General features: G+C 39.4%; 1 protein-coding gene across 7 annotated transcripts in view; it reads left to right on the top strand.

Annotated features, from left to right (window-relative positions):
- The window catches only part of tns1b (tensin 1b), a 358,347-nt gene that overhangs the window by 71,083 nt on the left and 260,000 nt on the right, over nt 1–27,264 (top strand). Inside the window, exon 1 of one of the 7 annotated variants that reach the window (XM_049484877.1) lies at nt 14,748–15,197. The exons of the other annotated variants lie outside the window; for them this stretch is intronic. Within the exon in view, the coding sequence (XP_049340834.1) occupies nt 15,114–15,197 (84 nt within the window). The 5' untranslated portion in view covers nt 14,748–15,113. Of the gene's footprint in view, nt 1–14,747; nt 15,198–27,264 lie in introns of those variants that run through there. 7 annotated transcript variants of the gene reach the window in all.

The raw sequence follows: 27,264 nt of genomic DNA, 5'->3' as shown, positions 1-27,264 counted from the left end.
TTTCCTGCACACTGGTTGGCATTTGAGAATATGTTTTATAATTCAAAAACAGCCAAAGCAGATCAATACTGTTTTGAAATAAACAAATGATGGAGATGGAGCTGGTGATGACCATTTTTGTTAATCAACATGGCCAAGCTAAGCTCATTGATCAACATCACAATTTTTGTCAATTAAAATGACCATGCTCATCAACTGGGCATGACCAAGCTAGTCGACTGCCATGACCAAGCTAAGCTCATTGACTAAGATGACCAAGCTCATTGACCAGCATGACCAAGCTAGTTGACCAGAATAACTGTGTTGTCAACCAACATGACCATGGTTATTGAACATTATGATCAAGCTTGTTTGACCAACATGTCAAACTTCGTCAATCAATATAACCAAACTCATCAAGCACCATGACCAAGCTTTTTAACCAGCATGACCCACCTTATCAACCAACATGACCCACCTTATCAACCAACATGATCAAACTGGCCAACCAACATGACCAAGTTGGTAAACCAGCATGATCAAGCTTGTTAATTAGCATGAGCAAATGTGTCAACCAGAATAACCAACCTTGTCAACCAACTTGACCTAGCTCGTTGACCACCATGACCAAGCTTATCTACCAACATGATATATTTTCACTTGCACAACCCAATTTTTAACCCCCTTAACCATCTAAGATCTAGAGCTGGATTTTTCAGCATGGAAGTGTATCATGTTCCTTTGTTTCTGGAAATAGTTAACATTAATTAGTTAGTCATGAAAAACAAAACATTACAGACCTGGCACTGCTATTTCTAATACTGTGTAATAAGTGTTAAACCACTCCCTTTGACCTATGCATTTTCTATATCTTTCCAATATGGAGTGTTTTACTCTCAGAATCTTTTCTCTGCTTTGGTGAATTATGTGAACTAATTAATATGCCTGGAATGTAATGTATCTGTATGCCTGTAAAGAGACCATTTCTGTATAGTGGTATTAATTGCACTGGGGTGTGGCTGTATCACATTAGTCAGACTGTGGCGTTCATGTGCCTTCACAGTGCTAATTGGGTTATGGCCCGTCTGTGTGCTTATGGTACTATTTGGTCTGACAGAGTGTCATTTGTAAGCTTAATGGGGATACAGGAGATGAAGGTAAAGGAGGGAGATAAGTAGATCAGACAGATTTATGAGAGCTGATATAAAAGGCCAGGATATTACTACCTATTGCCAAGGACCAACTGCTAGAAGTTGAGGTGGGTTTTCAAAGACAGCTACCTTAACTGACCTACCAGCTATTTTATTATGATGTGCACGTTCATGATGAGATTCAGAGCATGTTTCATTCATTTTGCTTATATTAACACATATTTGTGGGTCATACTGTAATTATCTTTTCTTGTCATGCATTTGAATGTATTTATTAGACTCTATGAGAAGGATGCTCTTGCACAAAAATCACATCATTAAATTTCACCATTAAATCCATTTTAATCACGATTGCCAACAGAATAGCAATTTGCAGCTCTGCAGATTTCAAACTTAGAGAATGATGGGACCCATGGAAATGTTTAATCTTTGTGTTTGAATTAATACTTTAAGTATTAATGTTAATACTTCAGATTTAAAATGAAATTTAATTGACAAAAGCATGTATTGAATAAAATACAATTTCTTTTTTTTTTATGAATTTTAACTAATCCATGTAGCATAGTGTTAAATAATATTGAAAATGTCATCTGTGTAGCAAAAATTGGAGTAAAATATTTTCTTATCACGTAAAAAGTAGGAGCTGTTTTTAGAATAGATAAATATAGATAGAATAAAATAAAATAAAAATAAGAACACAATAAAATAGAATAGACATCAAGTTAAATACACAGTGATGAGGCTGAAAAGATACATTGTGTGAAAGATGGAAGGAAAGCAACAGTGAGGATGTGAGTGAGAGTGGTAATGGGAGGGGATTTAAGAGAAAGAGATGGCAGAGAGAGTAAGAGAGAGAGAAAAGGATGGGAGAAAGAGACATATTGCACTTTCAGTAATTAAAAAATACAGGCTCGCTCGCTCTTCCATCCTTGCTGTCTGTTCATGCGGCAGGAGTGCGGGCTAGAGTATAATCTTAGCAAGCACTTTCCCTTCAGCCTCTGATCAGTCTTCAGATATTGGCGTTTTGATCGCGGGCTGTGTGTTCTCTGCTGTGTGTATCGCTGGGGAGGATGAAGCACTTCTCTTCTCATTTAACTAATGTCATGCCTCATAAATTTACAACCACACCCAGTCCGAGAAGAGGAGGACAAAAGAGGACGAAGCCACCGCTCTGATCTCACAGGGACACACTGTCCTTATGTCTTTGTTCATCCTCCTGCTTGTACTGTTTCTCTTTCAGTTTTATTAAAAGGTGATATCCAATGAAAACACGACAAACAGACAAGCCTAGTTTTGCTGAACCAACAATAGTTGGATAAAATAGTCAATGGCATTTTAGCAAAAGGAAAGAATACTTAAAAATGACATAAAATATGTTTTTAGAGCAAATATTTAGACGTGAAAGAAAGTGGTGGTGATGCTAATGCTCCAAAAGCATTGCTAGGCAAAACTAACAGTGCAATAGCGATGCAAACTGTGTGGGATTAATGCTAACAGTATGGAAGGGATGCGAAAAATGATGCTAACAGCACAAAAATTAAGCTTGCTAGGACACAGAGTGATTCAGAGGTCTAAAGTGCTGCCTCTATGATTGAGAGATCGCTGGTTTGAATCCTGGTCATGCAGCTTGCCATCAGCTGCCGGAGCCCTGAGAGAGCACAATTGGCCTTACTCTCTCTCTGGGTGGGTAGATGGTGTTCTTTTTCCTCATCACTCTTTGGGTGATGTTGATCAGCACAAGGCATCTGTGAGCTGATGTACTGGAACCGAGTCAAACAATTTCACAGTGGGTGCCACTGTACGCCCCTGTAGATGTACGTCTAACCATTAGATGACCAGGTTTTGGGCAAAGCTGAAAAATTGGACTCATCAGAGAAGATGGTCTTATTCTAGTCCTCTATGATCCACTTCTTATGATCTTTTTAAACTTCAGCTAGGCTCTTCTTTGCTTCTCAGTGATTTTCAAAGATTTTTTTCTAGTTGTACATGGCTTGAGCTCTTCTTTCCATGCACTTTACCCCACGTGCTTTTTACATTCCTTTTGTAGGTTATTTGAGGTTATCCTGCAGTTGCTGACTGACATTCGAATAAGTTGATGGTCAACCCCTGGAATGTAATCAAAAGAATAATGGATAGTTGAAGCAAGCTATCATTGGCAGCTGAATTGCTAAATTTCCTTCGGGATCAATAAAGTATCTATCTATCTATCTATCTATCTATCTATCTATCTATCTGAACTGCTTGAACTTTTGAGCCAGGAGTTGCATAAGGTCATTCAAAAGCAGTGTGAAAGACTGGTGGAGAGCATGCCAAGATGGATGAAAGCCTTGATTAGAAATCAGGGTTGTTTCACCAAATATTGATTTTTTAAAACTAATTTAAACATTAGTATTGCTAGTAGTGCATATAATAAACAACATTTTACTTAAACATATACCTAAAAATTAGTAAAATCAGAGGAACTGATCATTTAAAGTGGTTTCTAAATTTTTTTCAAAGCTGTACAATGCGTTATCAGTTCAGTCTCAGTTCTGGGCACCACGCACTGGTCACCCCAGTTTATCAGGACTGTGAATTTAAATGCTGGCAATCGCACGTTAAAAAAGCTGCCAAGTATCGACGGATTGGCCATCGTTATTGCTGATGTTGGTCATGCCTCGATTCAAAGGTCAACTGGGTTCTTTTGCCTTCTTACACTGCACGTGTTTCTGGACTGTATAATAGTGTTATTGAATTTCATTTAATTAGAATTTATCTAATCAGCTATATCTTGTTCAGATACTCTTCATTCTTTACGCTTAACGGATTGCTTAGGTCTCCATTTCCTTACCTTACCCCAGTCCAAGGATATCTAATAAAAGCGTTGGCCAAAGCAGCTCTAAATGACAGTTGGCAGCAAGACACACATGCTGATGAGTAATTACCTGCTGTTATGAATCAGGTAACAAAGCGAGATTAGAGTTATCTGTGTGATTTAATCCCTGTGCTGTGGATCTGGTTCTGTGGATGAGTCACTGGCTTTTATTCCTCTTTCAGGCATTTCCACTCACATCTGCAGAGGCTTTGCTTCTTTGTTACTTCAGTATAAACATCTTTATAAAAGCTGTCATTTAAATGAATACCCGCTGATGATGATGATGATGATGTGAGGTCTAATAAGAAATCATGTGATCTAATGTCCACAAAGCAGTTTACACAACTGAGTGGATTTTCTGAGCGTAAAAAAGAAAAGGTTGACATTAGCCGTGACTGTTGGTTTTATAGGTTTGACTTGGCGCTCACTGCTGTGGTATGTGATCTCAAACCACATAAGGGTATTTTTTCACTCTCAGATCCATTACAGAAACTTTGACAGGGGAAGTTTATGATTTTGGGTGACATCATCGCTCTGGTTATGAAAGTTGCTCCTCTGGGGGGCTGAAGGCTGGAGGCTGTTTGTAAATGTTTGTTTGAGAAGCTTTTTTGTAGGTCCTTCGTTCTCTCTCTTACCCTCTCTCGCCCTCTCTCTATATTTTCTCTCTCTTTCTCTCTCACCTCTCGCTTTCTCTGTCTCTTACTCTTTCTCGTCCTCTCGTTCTCTCTTTTTTCTTTCTCCTACACACCCATCTTTCTTGTCCTCTCTTTCTTTTTCTTACTTTCGCACTCTCTCTTTTTTCTCTCTCTCCTACTCTCACCCCTCGCTGTCTTTCGTCCTCTCTTTTTCGTACTTTCTCTCTCTCTTGTCCTCTTGTTCTCTCTTCATCTCTCTCTCCCTCTTTCTTGCTCTCTCTCTCCTGCTCTCAGTCTTTTTCTTCCTATCACTCTTTCTAACACTATTCTCTCACCCCTCGCTCTCTCATCCACTCTCTCGTCCTCTTTTTCTCTCTCACTCTCCTACTCTCTCACTCCTCGCTCTCACTCATCCTCTCTTTCTTACTTTCTGGCACCCTCACTTTCTTGCCCTCTCTTGCCTTCTCTCTCTCTCTGTCTCTTTCCCTTTCCCTCTCTCTTTCTTACTTTCTCTTGCCTTCTCTGGCCTCTTTTTCTTGCCCTCTCTCTTCTGCTTCCAGTCTCTCTCTCTCTTTTTCTAATTCTCTCTCTTTCTTTCACTCTCTCTCACTCTCTCTTTTTATTTCTCCCTCTTTTACTCTCTCACCCCTCACTCTCTCATATCCCCTCTCTCGTCCTCTTTTTCTCTCTCTGTCTCTCATCCTCTCTTTCTTACTTTCTCGCCCCCTCACTCTATCTTGCCTTCTCTGGCCTCTCTCTCTTTCTTGTACTCTGTTTCTCTCTCCCTCTTCTACTCTCTCTCTCTGTTTCTCTCTCTCTCTCTCTCTCTCTCTCTTCTTTAAGCCAGGCTTCCTATCTTCAAAGAGGCCACTCAGAAATACGTGCTGGCACATGTGAGGCCTGGGTCAGGGTGGGTGTGTCTGCCTTGTTTTTCACAGATTGGGGAGAAGGACATGTGTTAAGTGTGTGTGTGTGTGTGTGTGTGACAGGGGGAGAGGGAGTGAGTGTGTTGGGAAGGTTTCTGGCTGGATGACAGAGAGAGAGAGAGAGAGTAATGTTTGTCTGATGGGGTCCAACAAGTGAGCTTCCTTCTTAGAAGATAAGCAGGCTATGACTAAATCCATTTGAAAAGCAAGTATTGTTAACAATAGTTCATCCCTTAAAGGGAAAACTGTTTAATATGCATTTGTATTGTAAATAACAGAATCATTTAATGCAAAACCTCAGTTTAATGCAGCAATATGTGAACACTTTAGAATTTTTCTTATAGACAAAAAGTGAAATTTAATCTTAGGGACACATGCATTTCTGGACAGCTTGTGCCAAGCTGTCATTAAACCCTAAACCCTTTTTTTCATTAGTAGCTGAAATGTCATCCTTTGAATTTGTAAAACATACCAGAACTGCTTAAACTTTTTTGTTAAACTTTCCTATCTTCTAAAAAACGCTTTTATTGTTGGTAATTTCTTCCTCTAAAGCACTCTCGAAGGTTCACCAGTACAATAGGTGGGGATAATGTTTCTGTGTACTTTGGTATGCGGACAATATGCAAATCATTCAATCAGTAATACCGCACACTGCTGACGTCCAACCATCTAGATCTCACCTCTATCAGAGGCACCCTGCTGCTGCTGCTACAACTTAGCCCAGTCAGCTTTCCCTTCTGCCCCACCACTAAACCCATACATCACCCAATGTCTCTCCCAACCTTGTGTATGTAATTTAAGCCTGAAATAAGTCTGACAAAAATAATGCACTAATATTGCTTTGCATGGATTGGGAAACTAGTACAGTACTATTTGGTATATGGGTTTGTGACAACCTGGAAAAAAAAATTACATAAAAAAATATCAAAATTTACCAAAATAAAAACAATAAAAATGGTTATGTTAGACTAATTGACCATGCTTTAATGAATTACTAATGCATTTAATTGGCTTTTCGAGATTAATTCATGCCTATTTGTTTCTTCACACAAACCTTTTTACTTTTTTTCCTTCCATTGTTCCTGTTCCTGAACTTGTCTTCTATCAGACACATTTACAGTGTCCTCTTCAGAAAGCCCCCTGCTGCACACTGACTCCTGACCTCAGCTCAGGCCGTGGAGTACTCTGTCACTGTATTTCCATAATGCATTTGCTTTTCTTTCAGATGAAAGTTAGTGCAGAAGGTCGGATGATTACCGATACAGAGCCGTGCTGGATTTGATTAGCTTCATATAAAACTTGCTCTGTTTTTAGTGTCCATGCCTCTGGCTTTCCGGAACGGGCCGCATCCTTATATCCCCTTTTCCTCTTGCTTTATCCTTTGGCCTTTTGCCTAGAACCTGATTTCTCTCTCTGTCACTACAAGATTACATTTTAGCCAAACAGTGATTATTAAAGCTGCTATAGGCCTCCGCTTAGTTGTTTTTATGAGATAAAAGCTCAAATAATTTGTCTCTTTGTTGGGGTTCTTACTTAGCAACTTAGCACAATATTTTGATGGTTTAGAAAGGAGGGTGTATTATTTACAGGGTTAAAGTGAATGTATGCTTTCGGAGTGGGCAATATGGCCCTAAAGTAATATCACAGTTTTTTGGGAAAAAGTATTAATTTTAAAAATATATTGTTTTATTTAGTACAAACATAGCAGTTTCTAACATTCAGTAAACTTTACAAAAGTAACTTCAACAAGACTTCAATTTTGTATAAAATAATAAGAATGTAACAAAATAAAAGATACTAAAAGTACCACAATACTGAAGTGCAGAATATTTAGTGCATGCATAAAAATAAAATAAAAAATGAAAAATAAAAAAATTCCTAGTAGCTTGTTTTAACACAGTAAACACAAAGACTACAGTCCGATAGTCTCTCCTCTGAACAGCAAAAGAATTAGCGCTTAGCATGGTTAGCGGCTAATGCTAATACTGTTCCAGCCTCCAGTGCTGTAGAAACGCCACTGAAACTCCTGAATAATGCTGTACTTCAGCATTTTAAAATTACTTTACTGCTCCTTAATACCTGACTGAAAGAATTCATACATAAGGAATCAATACATAAGGATTTATAGGAAAATTAAAGGAGTGAAAAATATGTTACACAAAAATACAAGAGAATTCCTAAGCTCCGATTTGCCACAGAGCTTATTAGCTTTACTGTTGAGCTACAATATTGCTGCAGCTTATAGTGAAACCATTAATAACATCAATGACAAACAGACAGAAATGTGTACGTTTTTAATTTTAATTCATATGTTATTATAATTGTATTTACTATTAATAAACTAGCTTTGCTTTGGTTTTGGGGAGTTCTGCTTGATTTTGGGGAATTGTAATGTAAAGAGTGACCACTAGGGGGCTGCCACTGCAGTGCTCTTCATATACAGAGGCTCTTCTGCTTAACAGAATTTACTCATGAAATTATTTAATAATAATAATAATAATAATAATAATAATAATAATAATAATAACAACAACAACAACAACAACAACAACAACAATAATAATAATAATAACAACAATAATAATAATAATAATAATAATAATAATAATAATAATAATAATAATAATAATAATAATAATAATAATAGTAATATGCTTGCTCTAGATCAGGGGTATTTAATTAGAATTCAGTATGGTCCAGTTAGAGAAAATTTAGACAGGCCAAGGTCCGGACCGATTGTTAACTTGTTATAATTAAGTGCTATATTTTGTAAGGTTGTTTGAACTGAATTATGAAAAAATCTATAATAATAATAATGATAATGTGATAATGATAATGTGAAAATCTGGAAATGGTGTGTTTATTTATTTATTTTTTCCTTACCGCGTCTGCACAGATCTGATTGACTGAAGACAGCGTTTGGTGATCTTACCTCACACTTGATTGGTCTGTGAGTTTACTACGCCACAAAGCGTGTATACAATTAAATCCTTCTCAGCAGGTTTGGGTCCGCATTGGACAACGTTTGGGTCCGGATCCCCATTAGTGACCTCGGTTCTAGATGGTTTTAGATGATCCTCCTGGTTCTCCACAGCTGAACACAGAGCAAGGCTAACAGGGAAGAGTGTGAAAGTGAGGTATAATCTGGTTGCTCAAGGGCGTCGATCTGAAAGTGTGAAAGACTCAGCTTCATGCTAACGTCTTTTTAGTGCAGTCTGCCATTTGCTGATCTCCAAGTGTCTGTGGAACTTCCTCATGACCTCAGAACCTCCAGTTCTCTCCCTTCCACACACAGTGTTTCTGCTGCCAGGTTTGCCACAGTACCATGACTGATTATTGTGAGACTGATACCCACAAAAACACTAAACACTAAACTAAAGCATCTTCTGAACAGCCAGGGTTCAGTGTTTACTGGATGGAGACATGTACATAAATACATACATACATACATCATGAAATACCTCATATTGATTTTGTTTAGGAGCACAAGGCCACATACAGTATGTTCTTAAACATAACCACCTGTATATTTTAAATATGCTAATACGCATTCCTCTGCACATCTGTGTCGCATTATGTGTGTGTGTGCATTGTGTTTCAGCTATAGAAACACAACACACACAACATCAGTATAAGTACTAGAGAGTAGAATGCTGAATTGTTGGCATGCTGAAAAAGCTTTGAACTTTCTATATATCAGGATATGCTAATATTATCACAGAAATGGCTGTGAAATAATTGCCAAATATCACACATCAGAACATGCATATATACTAGAATTGTATCAAATAAATATATTTAGAATATTTGTGGGGATTATAGGGCTGAAACAACTGTAAAAAAAAAACTTTAAAATGTAAATAATCGATTACTTGGATCACCATTGTTATACACATAATTACAGTAGCTCCTCCCTAATGTGAAGAAGTAAGCCACTCGAAAGCATGTTAAAGCCACGGGTGAAGGAGATTCATGGTAAGATCATAGTAAGATAGTCCTATTTTTACTGTTTACTTCATAATTCCATATCTAGCCCTTAATTGTTGTCCTATTTTTACTGTAAATGTACAATGTAGAATATAAATTAAATAAAGACATAAAGAAAAACTTTGAATAAGAAGGTGTGTCCAGACTTTTGACTGGTATAGTAAGACACATACAGAAACAGCCCATATGTGAAAGAGAACCAACAAGAGTAGTCCCCACTGTTTAAGCAATTTTAACCAGTACATAACCAGTATAAAAAGGGGCACAATCCTGAACCTAATCACTTGGGTTAAATGTAGGGCCCAGTCTTGTCTTGTCTTGTGTGTGTCCTGCATGTTCCTTCTTTTCCCATCCTGCCTTTCAGCCTGTTTTGTTTTCCTCCCCCATGTGTTTTTCAAGCACATGGCCCTGTGTTATTGTCCTGTCTCAGTCCTAGCCATTAGTGTCATCAGCTTGTGTCTTGTTTGTAACCCCGCCCCCTTGTTTCCTTCCCCTCGTGTTCCTCACCCTCCTCCTGTATATAAACCTCTTTGTTTCAGTGTTCCTCGTGGAACCTTTTGTGTGCCTTATATGCCATGTATAGGTGTGATCTTAGTCTGGTCTCAGCTCTTTGGTTTCTTAATTTAGTTTTCGTAGTATTTTTAAATGTATCTAGTTTCGTAATATTTAGTTTTGTCTTGTAGTTTTTTTTTTCTAACCTTGTTGGATTTTTGCTTCTACGTCTGCCTTCTCATCTTTCCGAACGTGACACTATCACTCAATCAACCTTGTACCTGAAAACACCAAATAACTTTCTTTACTTTAGTTTCTCTACATCTGCCCACAGTTTCCAGTCTAGTGCATCAACCCATTTACCAAGATTCATACCATTTTTGCGATTCAATTTTCCTTTCCATTATAATATGGAGTCTCTATGCATTTTAATCAACTAACCACACAGCCGGATAATTTAGATAATTTAGCCTTGAACATCCTCTGGCCAATTAATCAATAACAGGATTCAGTCTCATTGGTGTCCATCTGTTTATTATTTGCTTTATTGCCAATATTGATTCGTTCTTTCAGCTTTAATGAAAGGTGTCTCTAGAATATCAGTGACAACACAACACACAAACACTTGTACGAGATACTACTGAAGGTAGTAGACTGTAGACTGTGTGTCCCAGTGGAATAATTTTATGTTTTCTGCAGCGACTCTTTGTGAAGGTCAAGATAACTCTGGATTTATGATTCGGTTCAATAGATTATTGATTGTAGTGCTCTAACACACAAAGACAGCCACACAAACACTTAGGCACAAAGCCTGTGACCCCTGTGTTGACCCCTGTGTTGACCCCTGCCTCTGGGTGGTTCTTTGTAGGAATCTGTTTAGGCCTCATTTGGATCTGTGTGGGTATCTTTATTTAGAAACCAAAAAGATTCTTAATAAAAGCTACTAGAAGATACTAAAATATACTAAAAGATAATGTGATTCTCAGCCAGACTGGAGAATTAAACACTACTCTGCGTTACACTACGCAGTAAAGGCAGTGCACTATTCCGTGCCTTCCTGCATGATGTTTGAACTTGCTCTACCTTCTCTAACTTAAAAATAAAGCCAGCTGCTTTTGGGTGAAGGCATTCGGGTGGCCCCAGCATCCCAGATCATTTCAAGATGATGCTTCTGGCATCACTTTATATGCAGTGAGTCATCTTGCATGGGAAAAGGTAAACAGTCCGGATCTCTAGTTCAGTTTTTAGTCTGGTTTACTCTCTGCACTGATGTTGACCACAGAAATGCATAGTTCCCTAACAAATAAAAAGAATATTGTTTATTGATTAATTAATGTATAGATTGGTTCATACATTGTGAATGATTGTCAGACTATTCTGAAACAATAGAAGATAAATATTCACAAGACATTCACATTTTTAAACTGTATGTACAAACATACACATAAATAGAGTACTGTGCAAATTAGAAACTGTGAAAACTAGAAATCCCTCTTATCAGCACTGTTCTTACCAGGTTCAGTCCTTTCAGAATGAGACGTTTATGGGCTTCTTGCCACATTTGTGCAAATTTAGCTTATGGGAAACTAGCTTGCTAGTTCATGCTTAACTGCAATATAAGCACAAAACTCAGTATTTGGAAGTACTTACATCTCCCTCATCTACTGACTTAATCTACTGCAATAAGAGATACAGATCCCTCCCTCAGACGACCTCTGCTGGCTAATCCTGCTGTGTACTGTCTGAGTTTATTAACCAGCAGACTGAAATCGCAGCTTCAGCTGATCTAGAAGCATATGATTCCTGACATCATGGCTTTTTATCTTTTTTTTTTTTTTTACAGTTTTTATAGTGGCAATCAAGACCAAAGGGGAAAGAAAATGAGTATTGCATTAAATGTCCCTTTAACATGTACACAAAACTTTCTAAGCGTGCTATATTTAGCTGTTGTTTTAACCAGGGTCTAAATATTTTACTTTCACTTTTAGGGTTCTAAAACTAGTCCACACTGGTCTAATGAATGCCACCTGAGCTTTAAACACTATGTCTGTTCTTTTGTAAGCTTTAATATCCAGCTATAAAAGTTTCAGCATCACTGAGATACACCTCATCTACCCCATCGTCATCCCATTTCCTGCCGCTCTGACCCAAGTCACCTCTAAGGCGGCGGTGCTGGAGGAGGCCCGCCATCGCTATATTGTATTGCCTCTCATCTGATGATGCTTCTCAAAATAGCATGTGGTGAAAGTGCATCCGCAGAGCAGTGTGTGTGTGTGTGTGTTTATATTTAGCAGGTCTGTTGAGTGAAGTGGAACTCATAAAAGGATTGATTAGGATGGCAGGGTAAAAGCCCATGCCATTTCTGCCACTCTGGTACCCACTGTGAGGAATAAAATTAGGGTAAGACCCAGCTGACCCTCTGTCTTCACCTTCATCTTCCTCTCCCGAGTGCTAAAGAGATATAGGGATAGAGGTGCAGGTCTGCTATGACCTACAGTACATATTATCTGTCATATTGTCAATGCTATCTGCTGTTTATCAATATAAATGATGCTGAAACCGTAGATTAGCGGAATGAGATATGTGCTGTATAATCTGAGCCAGCACTGCCATGTCACCATTTGTTGTCTAGGAAAGGCTAATTATGAATGCATGACCCATACTAGATACCAGATGACATGTGTCATGTGAACAAAAGGACATTTTATTTTTGGAACAGACTCCAAACCATCACTGATCATCAGTAAAGTTTGCATTTTATTTAGAAAATCAAGGGAGCAGAGTCTGGAGGAAGAGTGGAGAGACACACAGTCCAAACTGCTTGAGGTCTAGTGTGAGGTTTCCACCAATCAGTGATGGTTTGGAGAGACAAGTCATCTGCTGGTGTTGATCCACTGTGTCCAAAGTCAGTGCATTGTTTTTTTCGCAACATCTTACAGCACTTCATGCTTCCCTCTGATTTCATTTTCTAGCAGGACTTGGCACACTGCCCACAATGCCAAAAGTTCCAATTCGTCTTATATTTCATTAATATTTCCTAAAACACTGAGTTTTGAGTTTTCATTCACTGTAAGCCATAATCATCAAAAATAAAATAAATAAATTCTTAAAATAGATCACTCTGTGTTTAATACATCTATAAAATATGTGAGTTTCACATTTTAACTAAACTGAAAAAAAGTAACTTTTCAATGATAATTAAAATTTTTAGATGCACAACTATGTATAATGTAGGATCAACTCAGAACTCAGAATGGTATTTGTACCCTTTATTTGACTTTTTAATCACATTTTTGACATATTTTGACAAAATTAACCTAGTATGTTTTATTTATTTATTCAATTGATCAGCTAATGAATTCATATGTTTGCCTGATTTAAAGTCTCTGTCAGAAATAGTTCTATTAGGGTCACTTTCTGGCACTTACTTCTATCAGCTGCCCCTGGTATTAATGATGCTATGAAGAAACATTCTATTCCTGATGCTCAGGTTACCAAACCAGCTGATGAAGGCAAAAGTTAGAAATGACTCAATAAAAGAGATATGCTCAATGCACTGTATGTCATGAGCTTTATCAACACTCAAAAAAAAACAAAAACATCCAGGACTGTACCAAAGCACTTGTTGATGGAATCTCACAACTTTATATAAAAGAAAGAGGATATCAGTTTCATAGCAGTGGGTTCTGGTTAATAATGATGGTCTCTGCCAAGAAGAACTTTTATCCTTTTGTAATTTTGTTCCACATCTAGGGGAAGCAACTGAGGGTGCAGGTTTATGTTTAGGCACTAAAGCTGTCCCCCTGTTTTCTCTGTGGACCAGATGAATTAAAGGGCGCTGTACGCAGGTCAGCTTCATCATGCTGCAGAGGAGGAAGGCTGTGGGATTAAAGACAGAGAAAAAAAGAGAGAAAGAGACCCACAGGGAGAGCACCCACCTCAATTCATACCCCACCCCACCCCACCCCACCTGTCACCTCTCTCAGCAGCTGCCCAATTTAGGGTTGATGGATGGAGGTCCTAATGAAGTCATTCTCCTTTTACAGCCCTTTCTCTAGTCTGTTTGCTGTTGGGGTCTGGATGTGTCTTTGATGGTTGCCTTACGGCCCTAAAAAAGTTGAAAACACACACACACACTCTCTCTCTCTCTCTCTCTCTCTCTCTCTCTCTCTCTCACACACACACACACACAGACACAGACACACACACACATAGAGCACAGTCGCAGCATGGTTTATATCTGGGACAGAAAAATGGAGCCAGGCCTGTAGAAGAGATCTGCAGATGTTTTGAGGAGAGAAGAAGCCATAAGGGACCCAAAGAGAGAGAGAGAGAGAGAGAGAGAGGCCATGAGACTGAGTGGAGAGAGAGAGACTGAGTGAAAGAGAAAGAGAGAGAGAGAGAGAGAGAGAGAGAGAGAGAAGGTTAATGAAAAATTAAAGTGACATTAGCACAAACATGAGTGAGCACACTTAGAGAAAAGCTCCGAATGGGGGAGCGCAAAGCAGGAGGCAGGGGGTAGAAGGAGTGAATGAAAGTAAGAGTGAAGAGAGAAAGCGAAAAAGAAAGAGAGAGAGAAGGAGACAGAGAGAGAGAGACAGAGAGGGCCAGAGGAGGGGCCAAGAGGGGAATACGGGGAGGGGGCAGATCGAGATAAATAAAGGGCCCTGCAGTCACCTCCCCCTTTGCTCCTGTGGAGCTGAGTTGCATGACCCCAAAAGCTTTGTGAGTTTCACTGAAGGGAATAAGAGAGAGAGGGAGTGAGGCAACGAGAGAGAGAGAGAGAGAGAGAGAGGGAGGGAAGGACCTCTGAGGCAGACTCTCTGAGTGAATAAGAGAGGGAGCGAGAGAGTGGAATGAAAGGAGAGAAGGAGAGAGGGAGAAGCAGCAGCAGCAGCATTAGAAGCAGCAGCAGTTGATCCTGGTTCTTCACGGCGTGTCATGGATTTGCAGGCCAGTAGAGAAGTAGCCTCTGGATTTCTCTGGGATTCTGCACTTGGTCCAGTGGAATAGTGAGGAGTCCTGAGAGACTGGTCGAGCGGAGTAGTCTGGATTCGTGCTCCTGATCTGGAGCGATCAGCCTGATCTCATGATGCCATCCGTGTCCCTCAGCCTGCCGGCTGCGCTGGCTGGGCGAGCGCGCACCTGGGTCTGCTTGTCCTGCATGCTTTGGGTAAGATTTAAAGGAGGTGGTGGGTTGAGACCCTGCTAGAGGGGTTGGGCTGCTTTCCTACACTGATGACCTTTTCATATAAAGTGATTTTAGTGCAATGCCATGTGCTGTACTGTGTAACGTGAAAGAATTTGTCTTTTTTAAGTATTTTCTTAAGCATTTGTAAGCATTGAAAGCATCCATGATTGAATGACTCCTTGCACAATTGAGTCAATTGAGTTAGTGCCGAACTTTTCTAAAGCGCCAAACTTTTCTATATGTCTCTACGATGTTGCAAAACTTGCACAACTCTATAGTTCTACTTTGTGATTCTCTATCCTCTCCATCTTCGACGTTTTCTCTTAACTTACTCCCTGGGATGATGGGCCATGAAGATCTGGCCTGACCCCTGCTCTTTTAATTAGCATTCTCCCTTTGTGAATGGAGTAGAGAAAGATCCCAAATCCCATCTAAAAGCCCAGTGTCCTGTCATTGATTGACTGGATTGAGAAGCTGAGCATTTTAACTATTTTCACTGCCCCCCTTCAGGGCTGTGATTAAGGGGTTAGGCTCCTAAACCTCAGCTTGCTGCCTCCAGCAGAGTGGGAACCTGCCTGGCAGGAAGATCTGGAGATGAGCAGGAGAAACTGTTGAATCTTCAGCTGTAGATTCAATCATGTATAGAAAGGAGAAGATGTAGGAAACAGGGATGCAAAATGAAACAGATGTGATTTATATGCTAACAGAGTATAGAAGGGAAATCGCTGAAGACGATATCAGGCAGGCAGGTGTGTGTGGTTTGATTGCTTGTCAATGAAAGACAACGTATAGAGAACTGTGAAAGAAAAGCCAGGATGTATGGAAGGAGAGTTACATAACAGAGAACAAATAGGTGGTACAGCATCCAGTAGTTCGAAGCAAATCTGAGAACGCATTTCCTCAAAACATCCGGAATTATAAATGAGCTATCTGAGGCTCTTAGGCAAGAAAGACAGGAAAAGTCTTCCAGGTCACTTTGGGTGTACCTTGAAAGTGCCAGAGTGTGTAACACTGGGAAGGCTACATGAAGGGACATGCAGGTAGAAGGAGAAGAAGAAGAAGATCTTAACGCATCTGATTTGGAGATTTGGAGATAAAATCAGTCCTGTATTGTGTTTCTGGCCGAGCAACAGGGCAGAGGACAGCTTGTGTCATTGCCATCTGTGTGGCCGTGGTCGATAAAATCTGCAGTCTGCATCATGGTGAAGGTAACTCTCAGATGAATGGATGCATGGAGAGCTCTGAGATGAGGTGTTACTTACAGATAGGCTTTTTGCCACTCAGCCAAAACAAATATTGACCTGCTGCTCAATCCCTAAGTTGACAAAGAGGTCAAAGAGCTTAATGGGATGATCAATGTCCATTAAACCTACGGTAAATCAATCTAGTGTAAACATGAAGGCTCAAGCTTGTTTTGGTTTGGCTCTGAAGACCAAGGGGCCCTGATGCCATCCAAAACTGGGTGGAAGGTTCATGTTGTGTTTGGTGTGATGGGCCAGTTCACAATCAAGCATCAGTCTTTAATTAGAACATTGTAAATTAGTTCTCACTGGTGATGAAGCACTGGTAGAACCAAATGCAAATGCGCATTGTGATTTTTTTTCTTGGTATACTCTCAAAAATAAGGATGCTAGGATATCAAAACTTGTTTGAGACACAGTGAACTGGTACTAATAGTACACATTTATCTTTAAAGGTACGACATTTTGCTTTAGGTCCAACTGTTTTCCTTAAAAGTAAGGAAGAACAGCTGCAAATGAATGCAGTAAAACATCCATTTTCAACTAAAGGCACTAAAGAGATATCCTTGTGTATCATCCCAGTGCATAGAAGAACTTCTTCTTCTATAAGTGGAACTTAAAAAAAAAAACTTTCTACAGACTACTTGCTAGTTACTAAAGGCATCCTCATTCTCATACATTTCTATTGTAATGTTTTTTCTTTTTTGGAACCAAAAACCAAAAGTTGTTGGTTCTCAAACTGGTGGCACACAAAGCAATGTGCAATGTTTAGGGTGCTACTCCAGTTGTCCTAGAGGCCCAGTACTCTACACGTTGTAGTGTTTTCTGATCTCAACACACCTGATCCAGCTAATCAGCTCATTAACAGCTCATTATTAAAGAAAGGGGGTGTGTTAAATGAGGTAAATCACTAAAATGTGCAGGGCTCTAAGCTTCAGGGACTAGTTTTGAAAAACACTACAATAAATCACATAGATAGCACTTGTGTTTTCTCCTTCTGTTTTACATTACATTACATTACATTACATTACATTACATTACATTACATTTGGCAGACGCTTTTGTCCAAAGCGACTTACAATAGTCAAGTACAATGTAAAATAAGTTTAAAGGTAAAACATCTTTGGATAGGGATAAAAGGAGGTCAAAGGGGAATAATAGGATAGAGGAGTGAAGGAGGGGAAGAAGGAAATGAGGTTAGAAGTAGTTAGTGTGTTAGAGGTGTTAAGAGAGTAAGTGCTCTTTGAAGAGCTCTGTCTTCAGGAGTTTCTTAAAGATAGCGAGAGATTCTCCTGATCTGGTAGTGGAAGGTAGTTTGTTCCACCATTGGGGAACTCTGTATGAGAACAGTCTGGATTGCTTTGTGTGAATGTTTGGCAAAGCGAGGCGACGTTCATTGGAGGAGCGCAGTGGCCGGGAGGTAGCGTAAGCCTTCAGGAGCGAGTGCAGGTAGGAAGGAGCCTGTTCTGACATCACCTTGTAGGCGATTGTAAGAGCTTTGAATTTGATGCGAGCATCAACTAGTAGCCAATGGAGCTCAATGAGAAGCTGGGTGACATGTGCCCGTTTTGGCTGGTTGAAGACCAGACGTGCTGCTGCGTTCTGGATCATCTGGAGTGGTTTTACTACACAGGCCGGGAGGCCAGTTAGCAGGGCATTGCAGTAGTCGAGGCGTGAGATGACGACCGCTTGCACCAGGAGTTGGGTGGCCTGTTGCGTCAAGAACGGTCTAATTTTTCGGATGTTATAGAGCGCAAAGCGGCAGGACCGAGCAACTGAGGCCACATGGTGCGTGAAGGAGAGTTGGTCATCAACCAGAACACCCAGGTTCCTAGCAACCTTTGTCGGTGAGAGAGAGAGAGAGTCGATACTTATAGAGAAGTTGTGTTGAAAAGATGGTTTCAATGTTTCAATGCATCTAATATGATTCAGTAGGTGTAATACATTGATAGTAACAATAACAGATCTAGCATGCTATTGATAAAGCAGTTCAGCTCCACACAATCACTGAGGAACCACTAATGAAAGAGAGATAAAATGTATGTGTCTGCATTCCTGACAAAAGAGCTGTGAGCGGTTTGTGAAGGTTTTAGTTTGATCCTGGCTTGTATGCGTCTGAAAGGCTTGAAAAACACGATTCTATTCCATCGCTTAAAGAACCGTTTGAAGCCTCTTCATTTGTAGGAGTGTAAATGTCAGAAGAAAAGGTTGGCCATTTTCAGCCTCCTTGTTCTGCTGTGATTTACACTGGCTAATGACCCTCGGGCCTTTGAAGCCTTTAACAGCATATTATTTGATGCTATAATACTTTCCATCAGTTGTGTGCACTTATACTCTGCAGTGATTTCTGCAGACCCTGGAAGTCTGGAAATTCCTTACTGCAACATCTGGATTTGGATAGCCTGTATGTTAGCAGCTGTGTGTATGTATGTGTTTTAGCAACCGGGTTTGTGTGCATTGGTCAAGTATGTATACAACAGTATTTTTATTTTTTTTGGTCAGATTAGTCCAGATTAGTGTAAATGTGGAACTAATTTGCCAAACGTTTTACTTCAAAGGATCAATAAAGTAAATTCATCAGCAAATTCTGGAAAAAAGGAGGGAAAATCTTTTTGATGAAAGCAAATGTTGAAAGGTTTTATTCAAAGTCATTTTAGAGCATTTTAATTGGTCCAATCGTTATGAAATTTGACATATTTTAAAGGATGCAATAAAACAAAGGCAGAAATTAGATAGTAGAGCTGCACAATACAGCATTTCTGCATCATCATCATTGCAACATGAGGAAACAGAATAGTCATATTGCAAGATGTGCATTAACATGTCATATTAAAAAAAAAAAAATCAGATGAGACAGCTTTTTCCGTGACAAACCTACCAGATTATATTAGATTATGTCTGCCCAGTATTGTTTATTTTAATACAATTTGGGATTTTTTTTTTTTTTTTGACATTTTGGATTATCAAAAGTGAAATGTCAAATATCATTATAATTTTAATCTCACAAAATAAAACAAAAAATGCTACCACTTTAAAATAAGGCTATTTTTTTATAAAGGGTTTATAAATAGTTTAGAAAGAAGTTTATCAATAGTTATTAATTAGGTTGTAACCCATTAAGAAGAAGAACAACACATACATAGAAAGGGCAACAGTGGCCTGCAGTGTACCAAATAGTGATTCCACGTAATAATCTTAATAATTAAGAAATTAAAATATGTTAAAAGTGAAAGATTTCATGTAACTATAGTACAAGTTCTTGTAAAATGACTCCGTTTTATAAGAAGTGTATGACGCTTTTTTAAAAATGAAAATCTGTCGAAAGTGAAAGATTTCATGTAATTATAGGACAAGTTGTGTTGCTGTGCAACACCCTCTGTTGATGATGTTTGATGTGACATTTTGATGGATCCACTTTAATTTAAAAAGAAAACACTACTGGTTTGCTGAAAAACACCACGCTTCTTGCTATAAGCCCGAAAGGAACTGGTTCAAGAAACAGAATTCTGTGTGAAAAGTGAAACTCTAGGTTTTGGTCTTCAGGGAGTTCTGTCACCCTGAGTTCTGACTACACATGAAAAGGCTTCTAGCCCTGACCAGGTGATTTATGACGTTGTGAGCGCCTCTCCAGACACCCCCAATGAGGTGTGGTCTTCTGCACGCTTCACTGGGCACCTGCCCCCCGCAGACTGCAGCACTGGGGTTTAATCTGGAAGCTTTCCTGTCCCAGTCTGTTTCCTGCCTGTTCCTCTCCTCCACAGGCTTCCATGAGTCCATCGTATTTCACTCCACTGCTTCACTTCTTCTCCTCCCTAACTTTCCCCATTTTTCTCTCCCTTTTGCTCTCGTAATCTTTATCTTGCTGTCGTGCCAAATTTTCTCTCGTTTTTCCCTCAGTCTCGTCCTCTTTATGTGTCTGGATTTTAACTTTTTAAACACTCAGAGAGCTGTATAGCTGTATATGGGTTTTTTTTTGTATAATTTATTGTGCGTATTAGTTTAATTGTTGTTAGATTAATGTCTTAGTGTCTGAAGTGTTGTTGAATTTGGATGCAATTTTGCTTTTTTTTTGCTCATATTGTCAGTTTTAGCCAGAAACAGCCGGTCATGATCATTTTCGCCCACTGCACTGTCTACTGTGGGTGGTAATGCCGGTGATAATGCCTTGCCTTCTATGGCATATTTCCAGCACACATACATTGTAGATACTGTGGGTCAAGAAATGGAAAAAAAAAACAAAAAACATCACATTAAGCTGTCACATTTCCATGGGGATGCTGGCCAGTGTTTAACTTCACTGTTAAAAAATAACACCTCACAACTTATACAGGTGTGGGTGTTCCCAAGCTCCAAAAGAAACTGTGATTATTCCCAGTCCATATACTGGTATTCCAATGATATAGGCATAACAGTATAGGTTTGAAAAAGTATTAAGAGTAAAAAAAACCCTTTGCTATTCTGTAAAAACCTTGTATCTCCATTTTTGTTGTTTTTCATGATGCGTGGACCAATAGAAATGTTTCAAAATGACTTGGACTAACTTTTTACTTGACTTGCACTGATAGAGAGATATTCTTCTGCTGGGTTTTTGTTGTTTGTAGTATCTGATGTCCAGACCAGAGTTTGATTGGTTCCTTAGAGTTTAAATCATGGTTCCCCTCATGGTTCCTTCCCAATGATCTCTGTTAGCGCTTTTACACCAATGTGTAACTGGCATCGTTCTGGTTTGTAAACTTAATTTTGAACTGGTTCAACGCGTTTCCACCAATGAAAGTAGGTTCTGGAACTAGGAACTTTCGTTCACAGTGGGAACCAAAGAATACTAGGTGGTCTGGTTTGCTGAAAAGAACCACAAGTTTTGTATATGTCGAATGGAACTGGTTCAAGAACCAGAGTTCTTTTGGTGGAAAAGCACTATGTGGAAGTTTTGTCTTGCTTCTGTCAACCTTGGACACAAAGCTCTTATATAATCAATGCCAAATGAATGAATTTATTCGAGTAAAAATAAGTTTTTCATCTTGTATGAAGGTAACATACTGTATGTAGCAAAAGTTTCTGGTTCTCCTTCATGCATACTGTATCTTTTCCTCCATTGTTGAGCGAGTTTGCGTTTTCCCCGGGTTCTTAATGTGAGTATGTGTCTGGGAAAGTGAACATTTGTTTATCGTGTCTCTCCCAGCGTAAGACAAGTGAACAGCGTGGCTGTCTCCAGTGCCGCGAGCACACTCAGTGTTTGTTGGCTGGGCCGCTGGGCCGGCAGTTCAGAGGCTGCGAGATGCATCTGATGCTTTCCCTAAGCAGCTCCTGTCACTCATCAGAAGTTCATTAAAGTCTTGGCAGTGATTCCGGAGGCTTATAGGGGATGCTGGGATTGTGCATCATATGGTTTTCATCATGTCTCAACCTAAGATGATTATTCTCTGCTGCACGTTTGTGTTCTCTGTCCGCTGGGGGTGTCATTTGATGTGACTTTAGAACTGCCTTCATGAGAAATAAAGCCTTTTGTGCACCAGGCGCTGTGTTTCAAATAAACAAAGCATGAAATAGCCCGTGTGAACAGCCTGCTATCACGAAGGGCCATAAAAGTTGATGTTCTATTGTTTAAGAAACATAAACTTCTTCTAGGAAAACAAAAAAAAAGAACTGTGTCCCTTAGTTTAAATGGAGCATCCAGAATATTATTCATGCCTTGAGATTTCAGACACGGGATGTCCACTTGAATTGAAGGCTGTGTAAGAGGGCTGGGCAAATAGGGCTGATCTCCATGTGCTGATCTCCAAAGATTTAACAATAGGTGTTTAATGAGCTCATCACAATGAGTTTGCAACTCTGATATCTCCATGCTCGCAGTAACTCTTGTATCAGCACTATCAGCATCATTAGCACATTAGCAGTGCTGTAATTTCTCAGGTAATAAGAAACAAAATCTTTTGAGAAGAGGTGATGTGACAAAAACAAAAACTCCTTAAAAAACCTACCAGATCACTGATGCCAAATATTAAAATGTTTTATTTAATTAAATATTAAATAATGAAAATTCCCACATTTGTAATACAGCATGATGTGTATTTGAAAAGTAAATGGTACCTTAAATTGCTTGAATGTTTTTTTGTATCATAATTAGCTCTGTGACTGCACTGAGTTACATGTAAGAGAGTTCGCACACTCATGAAAAAAACCTAGAAAAGTAATGGAATCTGAAAATAGCAATTTCCAGGCCTGGATTCCTTTTGGAAAAATAAAAATACCATAATCTTTGTGTTTCTGTTTATCGATGGAGAAAATCTTGATTAATTATTATTTTTTATTTTTTTTCTAATTTTTCCCCAATTTTGCTCAGCCAATTACCCAACCCACTCCCCCTATTACTAGTAATGCCCCAGCACACCAGAAGAGTGAAGACTAAAACATGCTTCCTACGATACATGTGAAGCCAGCCACCGCCTCTTTTCCAACTGCTGTTGATGCAGCATTACCGAGAAGCCAGTGCGCTTGAAGGAAAGCGCAGCGACTCGATTTTGATACATCAGCTCATAGACGCCCTGTGCTGCGGACATCACCCTAGGAGTGATGTGGGGAGAGAGCGCCATCTACCCACCTGGAGGGAGCAGGGCCAATTTTGCTTCCTCTGAGCGCCTGCAGCTGATGGCAAAGCTGCACGAGCGGGGGTTCGAACCTGTGAACTCCTGCTCATAGTGGCAGTGCATTAGACCGCTGGACCACTCGGTGCCCGAAAAACTTACATTTTGAGCTAACAAATACATCAGCTCAGAGTTAATTTAGTAATTTAACCCTACACAATGGAGCTCTTAGGATCAAACACACATTTTATTACTAAAAAAATGTGTTTAGGCCTACTATAATGAATTTTTTCTATAGTTTTAGTTGATTTTTGGTTGTATTATCCATGTCTGCACTGATACTATAAAACTCGTATGATCATGAAAATTTGCCTTGAAGGCATGATGAAAGGTCATGATAAAATCATGAAAATGTATTGGTTAAAAAGTGTATGAACCCTGTGTAATTCCTGCGAAAGCTGAACGATTTCTGCACAAATTGCCTATTAACATTTTATTTTGGAATCACACACAGATGATACATTGCATAGCTTTGTATTTTTTATATATATATATATATATATTGTATAAAATAGTTTGAATATATCATGGTTTTATTGCTCAGACCAACAGCACATTAAGATAAATGAACAACATGGGCATGTTCAGACCTACAGCCAGCTCTTGTGTTTAACTGTACAGATAATTAGACAGATACCTGAGATCCCTGATGGACAGAGAGCTTTGAGAGAAAGATGTCCACTGTCTGTACCCTGCCTCCAGAATGAATGGGGTGCTGAAACCTGTTTGTAATTAAGTTTGGAGAATGTGGGGTACCAGGGCCCCTAAGTGGGACCTTCTAGGTGGTCCTTACTGGAAGAGTGAGGCCCCCCCTTCAAGAGCTCCCTTTGTTCTTGCAGTGCACACTGATACGGCCCAAGGTGCGACTCTGCGTTAACAGATATATGTGTGCTCTTACCTGTCGGCTTGATTAAAAACTGCATAATGTACAATTTCTCTTGGTAGAGGAACCGCTGTGTCTGAAAGGCCTGAACTGGAAAAGAACACCTCGTTCTTCTCTGATATCAGACATTGATCTGCTTCCAGCAGTGGAGGGTGTCTTAACAGACATTTTAGGACTTATTTTGGTCAAATTCCTTCTCTAATACCACCTTATCAAGGCTATTTCCTTACAAGGTCATGCTGGTGTTGCAGTGTAATAATATGTAGCACAAGCCGCAATGTTTTAAACTCGTTCCACACTGCAGGTTCACTAAGTGCTAGAGGAATACATTGACTATGTACAGTATGACATATACTGTATATACAGTATCTGTAAAAGTGTATGTGATCTACACTACTATTAAATGTGCTGTAGTTATAATACTATTTAACATATAACCCCAAATAATAAAAACATATGCAGTGTATCTTACATTTACTTTGATTTATTACTATTTTATTGCACACAGTATAAACCCAAGAGATGTAGTGATTTGTCTCCATGCATTCTCCATTACACCCATTCCAGTACCTGTACCCTAATCTTTCACAGTAGTGTGCAGCATGTGGTTTTGCATAGTCTTGTAGAAAAATGCATAGACATGCACTGAAACAATGTTGTCTTAAAAGCAGCTTAAAATAGAGCTCTAAGATATTTTAGATTCATTTATTAATTTAAAAATGGCAAAAGTGTATTGACAACCATATACCCTGACAAAGTCTAGATTTTTGGAGTTGCTGAACCTGGATGGGCCTTTTCATTTTTGGTCCAGAGCTCAAAACATCCATTTCCCCTGTGCCTGATGCCTCAGAGCCCTGAGAAGTTGACACCACTTTTGGACAGGATAAACACGGGTCTTCTGTTTCGCGGTGAAGTTTTGCAGTAAATTGGCATTCGTGTAGTGCTTGATAAAGGTTTGTCAAAGTAATGCCTGAAGTTGTTCAGATTTTTTGGGCTTAAAATCGTCAATAAATTAAAAAGCCTAAAGAAATTGTAATAAAATCTATTTTGCCCATACTGTATTTTTCTGACTATATGACACACTTAATGACATTTCCTTAAAAACTAAGGCTGGGTGCAGCAGCATTAGTATTAGCCACTAACCACATCACTAGCTCTTTTGCGTTTGCTGTGTTAAAACAAGCTACATGGGACAAACTGCTAGCTGATAGTGCCCTGGATTACTGGAACACTCCTTAGGGTTCCTTAGTGTAGCATTATTGGGCTAATGCTGCTGCACCCAGCCTTAGTGCTGGTGAAATTTCTCTGAAAACTCACCCTTACACAAAATACTGTAATTCCAAGCTTACTGCAAAATAAACAAAAGTGCTTTACTCGCCCAAATAAACAGTTTACAGGAGAGAAAACTGTGTAGATTTTTACAATCCAAGCTAGTTTGACTTTAAAAGAAAGTGTTTTAAATTGACGATTCCCCTATCTTCCACGTTAGAAGGGAAACATGGTTTCTTTGATGTCGGCATCCTTACTAGTGTCGCTTAATGCACCTTATAATCCTTATGGTCTGAAAGTTGTACCATCATATTCTATATTAAAAGTTATGAACATGAAAACACTCAAACCATTTAACTAAGATTTTATTTGTATGTCTGTTTTTAATGAAGCAATCCCAGCACCTCTGAACTGTAGAGCTTCACTGACTGTAGATGAATCATGATCAGACCTGATTCTACTCTCTATGATTCTACTACTACTACTACTATGTTTGCTCTCAGCACTTACTGATAACTGCATTCATTCCGTAGATTTACTCTTTGGCAACACAGCGCTGATCAATAATGCGATTATATTCATTTCTCAGTCAGCATGAGGTCAAGTACAATTGGCACTCTTTCCACAGTAAAAGTGAATGGAGTTCTCAGTCAGTTCTTACTAACAGACGCTCCAGCCTCGTTTCCCTCTCCAAATGAGAAACAGCTGCTCAGGTACGTTAAACCTGAATTGGATTTTGCTTTATTTGTGCTTCTACTTTGGTCACAGAATACAGCCTTTGTGGCGGAGGGAGTTTATTTGAACATGTGCACCAGTCCCCTCTTCAAACCCGGATCAAGCTGACCACTTAATTTAGTTCCTCTCCCAGGAACCTCGGAGTACTGCCTTTTCTCTTCCTGCGTGATAAACGACTGTTTGTTGTCCGAGCCCTACTTTGGCTCATGTGATATGTGTTCGTTGACCTCGTTCGTAACACGGGGCGCCCGGCCCCGCTCGTTTCCGCCTGGTTCTCCAGGTGCTGCTTCTGATGCATTTAAACGTGGCACGTTCCAGAAGCTTCTGCTGAGAAAAATGGTTTCTGCTTTATGACCCCACGTCTAGCGCAGAAGGTGCTTTGCTGTGGTTAAAGATTTCTTTATTGGGATTCTGAGGCCTGCTTGTGCAGCTGTAATGGTGGTGATGTAGGGTCGTGCTAAAAGCAAGCGATGCTTTATCTTACAGCACCTAAATCATCATAGTGAGAGCTATGCGACCCTGTAGAGAGTGGAAAATGGTGGGAAACCTTCGTAGCTGTGTGTGTTTTTATAGTCTCACATTCATTTCCTTGCATTGCCCAACCGATGCTATTTATTTTCACGGGCCTTTGTGTCACCAGGGCTAAGGAAACAGTACCATGTTTGGTTTTGATAAACATCCATTCTGATCGAGTCTGAAAAGCACGCACCTTTAGCCTAGCCAAGATTCGGGGGTCTATAGAGGTAAGATGTGTATTTCTTGGTGAACTTTCGTGAACCGCCTTACATGGCTCTGATTAAGCCTTTGGACACGGTTCTTGTAAACCCTGCACGTTCCATGAAATACCATTATTGTAGCATAATAAATTTGGAGCACTGTTCCTGATCTAATCACGACTGCTTTGTTTCACAGAACACCACATACAGAGTACATGTTTTCCTTTTTTAGGCCCGAGGCTACGTTTGCAAAGTATGAAATCACTCTATAGTGAAGATATGCGTGAGACTTGAACGTCTTGGACTAAACTTAAATAGAATTTCTTCTTTTAATCATTGTGGATTCCAGTTAATGGGCTTTATTGTTTTTTTTTCATTGGGTTTTTAAAATCAGGTTGAGGTTCTTGCACCACAACCCCTGTATTGACCTTTTAAACAAAACGAACTAAAATAACCTAAGCCACCACAATTAGAAGAAGAGCTGGCGATAGCGGCTTTGACTCGCTGTAGCGGGTATTATAACAAAGTCCATACCTTTAAACCGTTGGATATACCAATCCATTT

Source organism: Astyanax mexicanus, chromosome 11 (assembly GCF_023375975.1).
Source record: "Astyanax mexicanus isolate ESR-SI-001 chromosome 11, AstMex3_surface, whole genome shotgun sequence".
NCBI classification, from domain to species: Eukaryota; Metazoa; Chordata; class Actinopteri; order Characiformes; family Acestrorhamphidae; genus Astyanax; species Astyanax mexicanus.
This window is presented reverse-complemented; position numbering and strand designations above follow the sequence as displayed.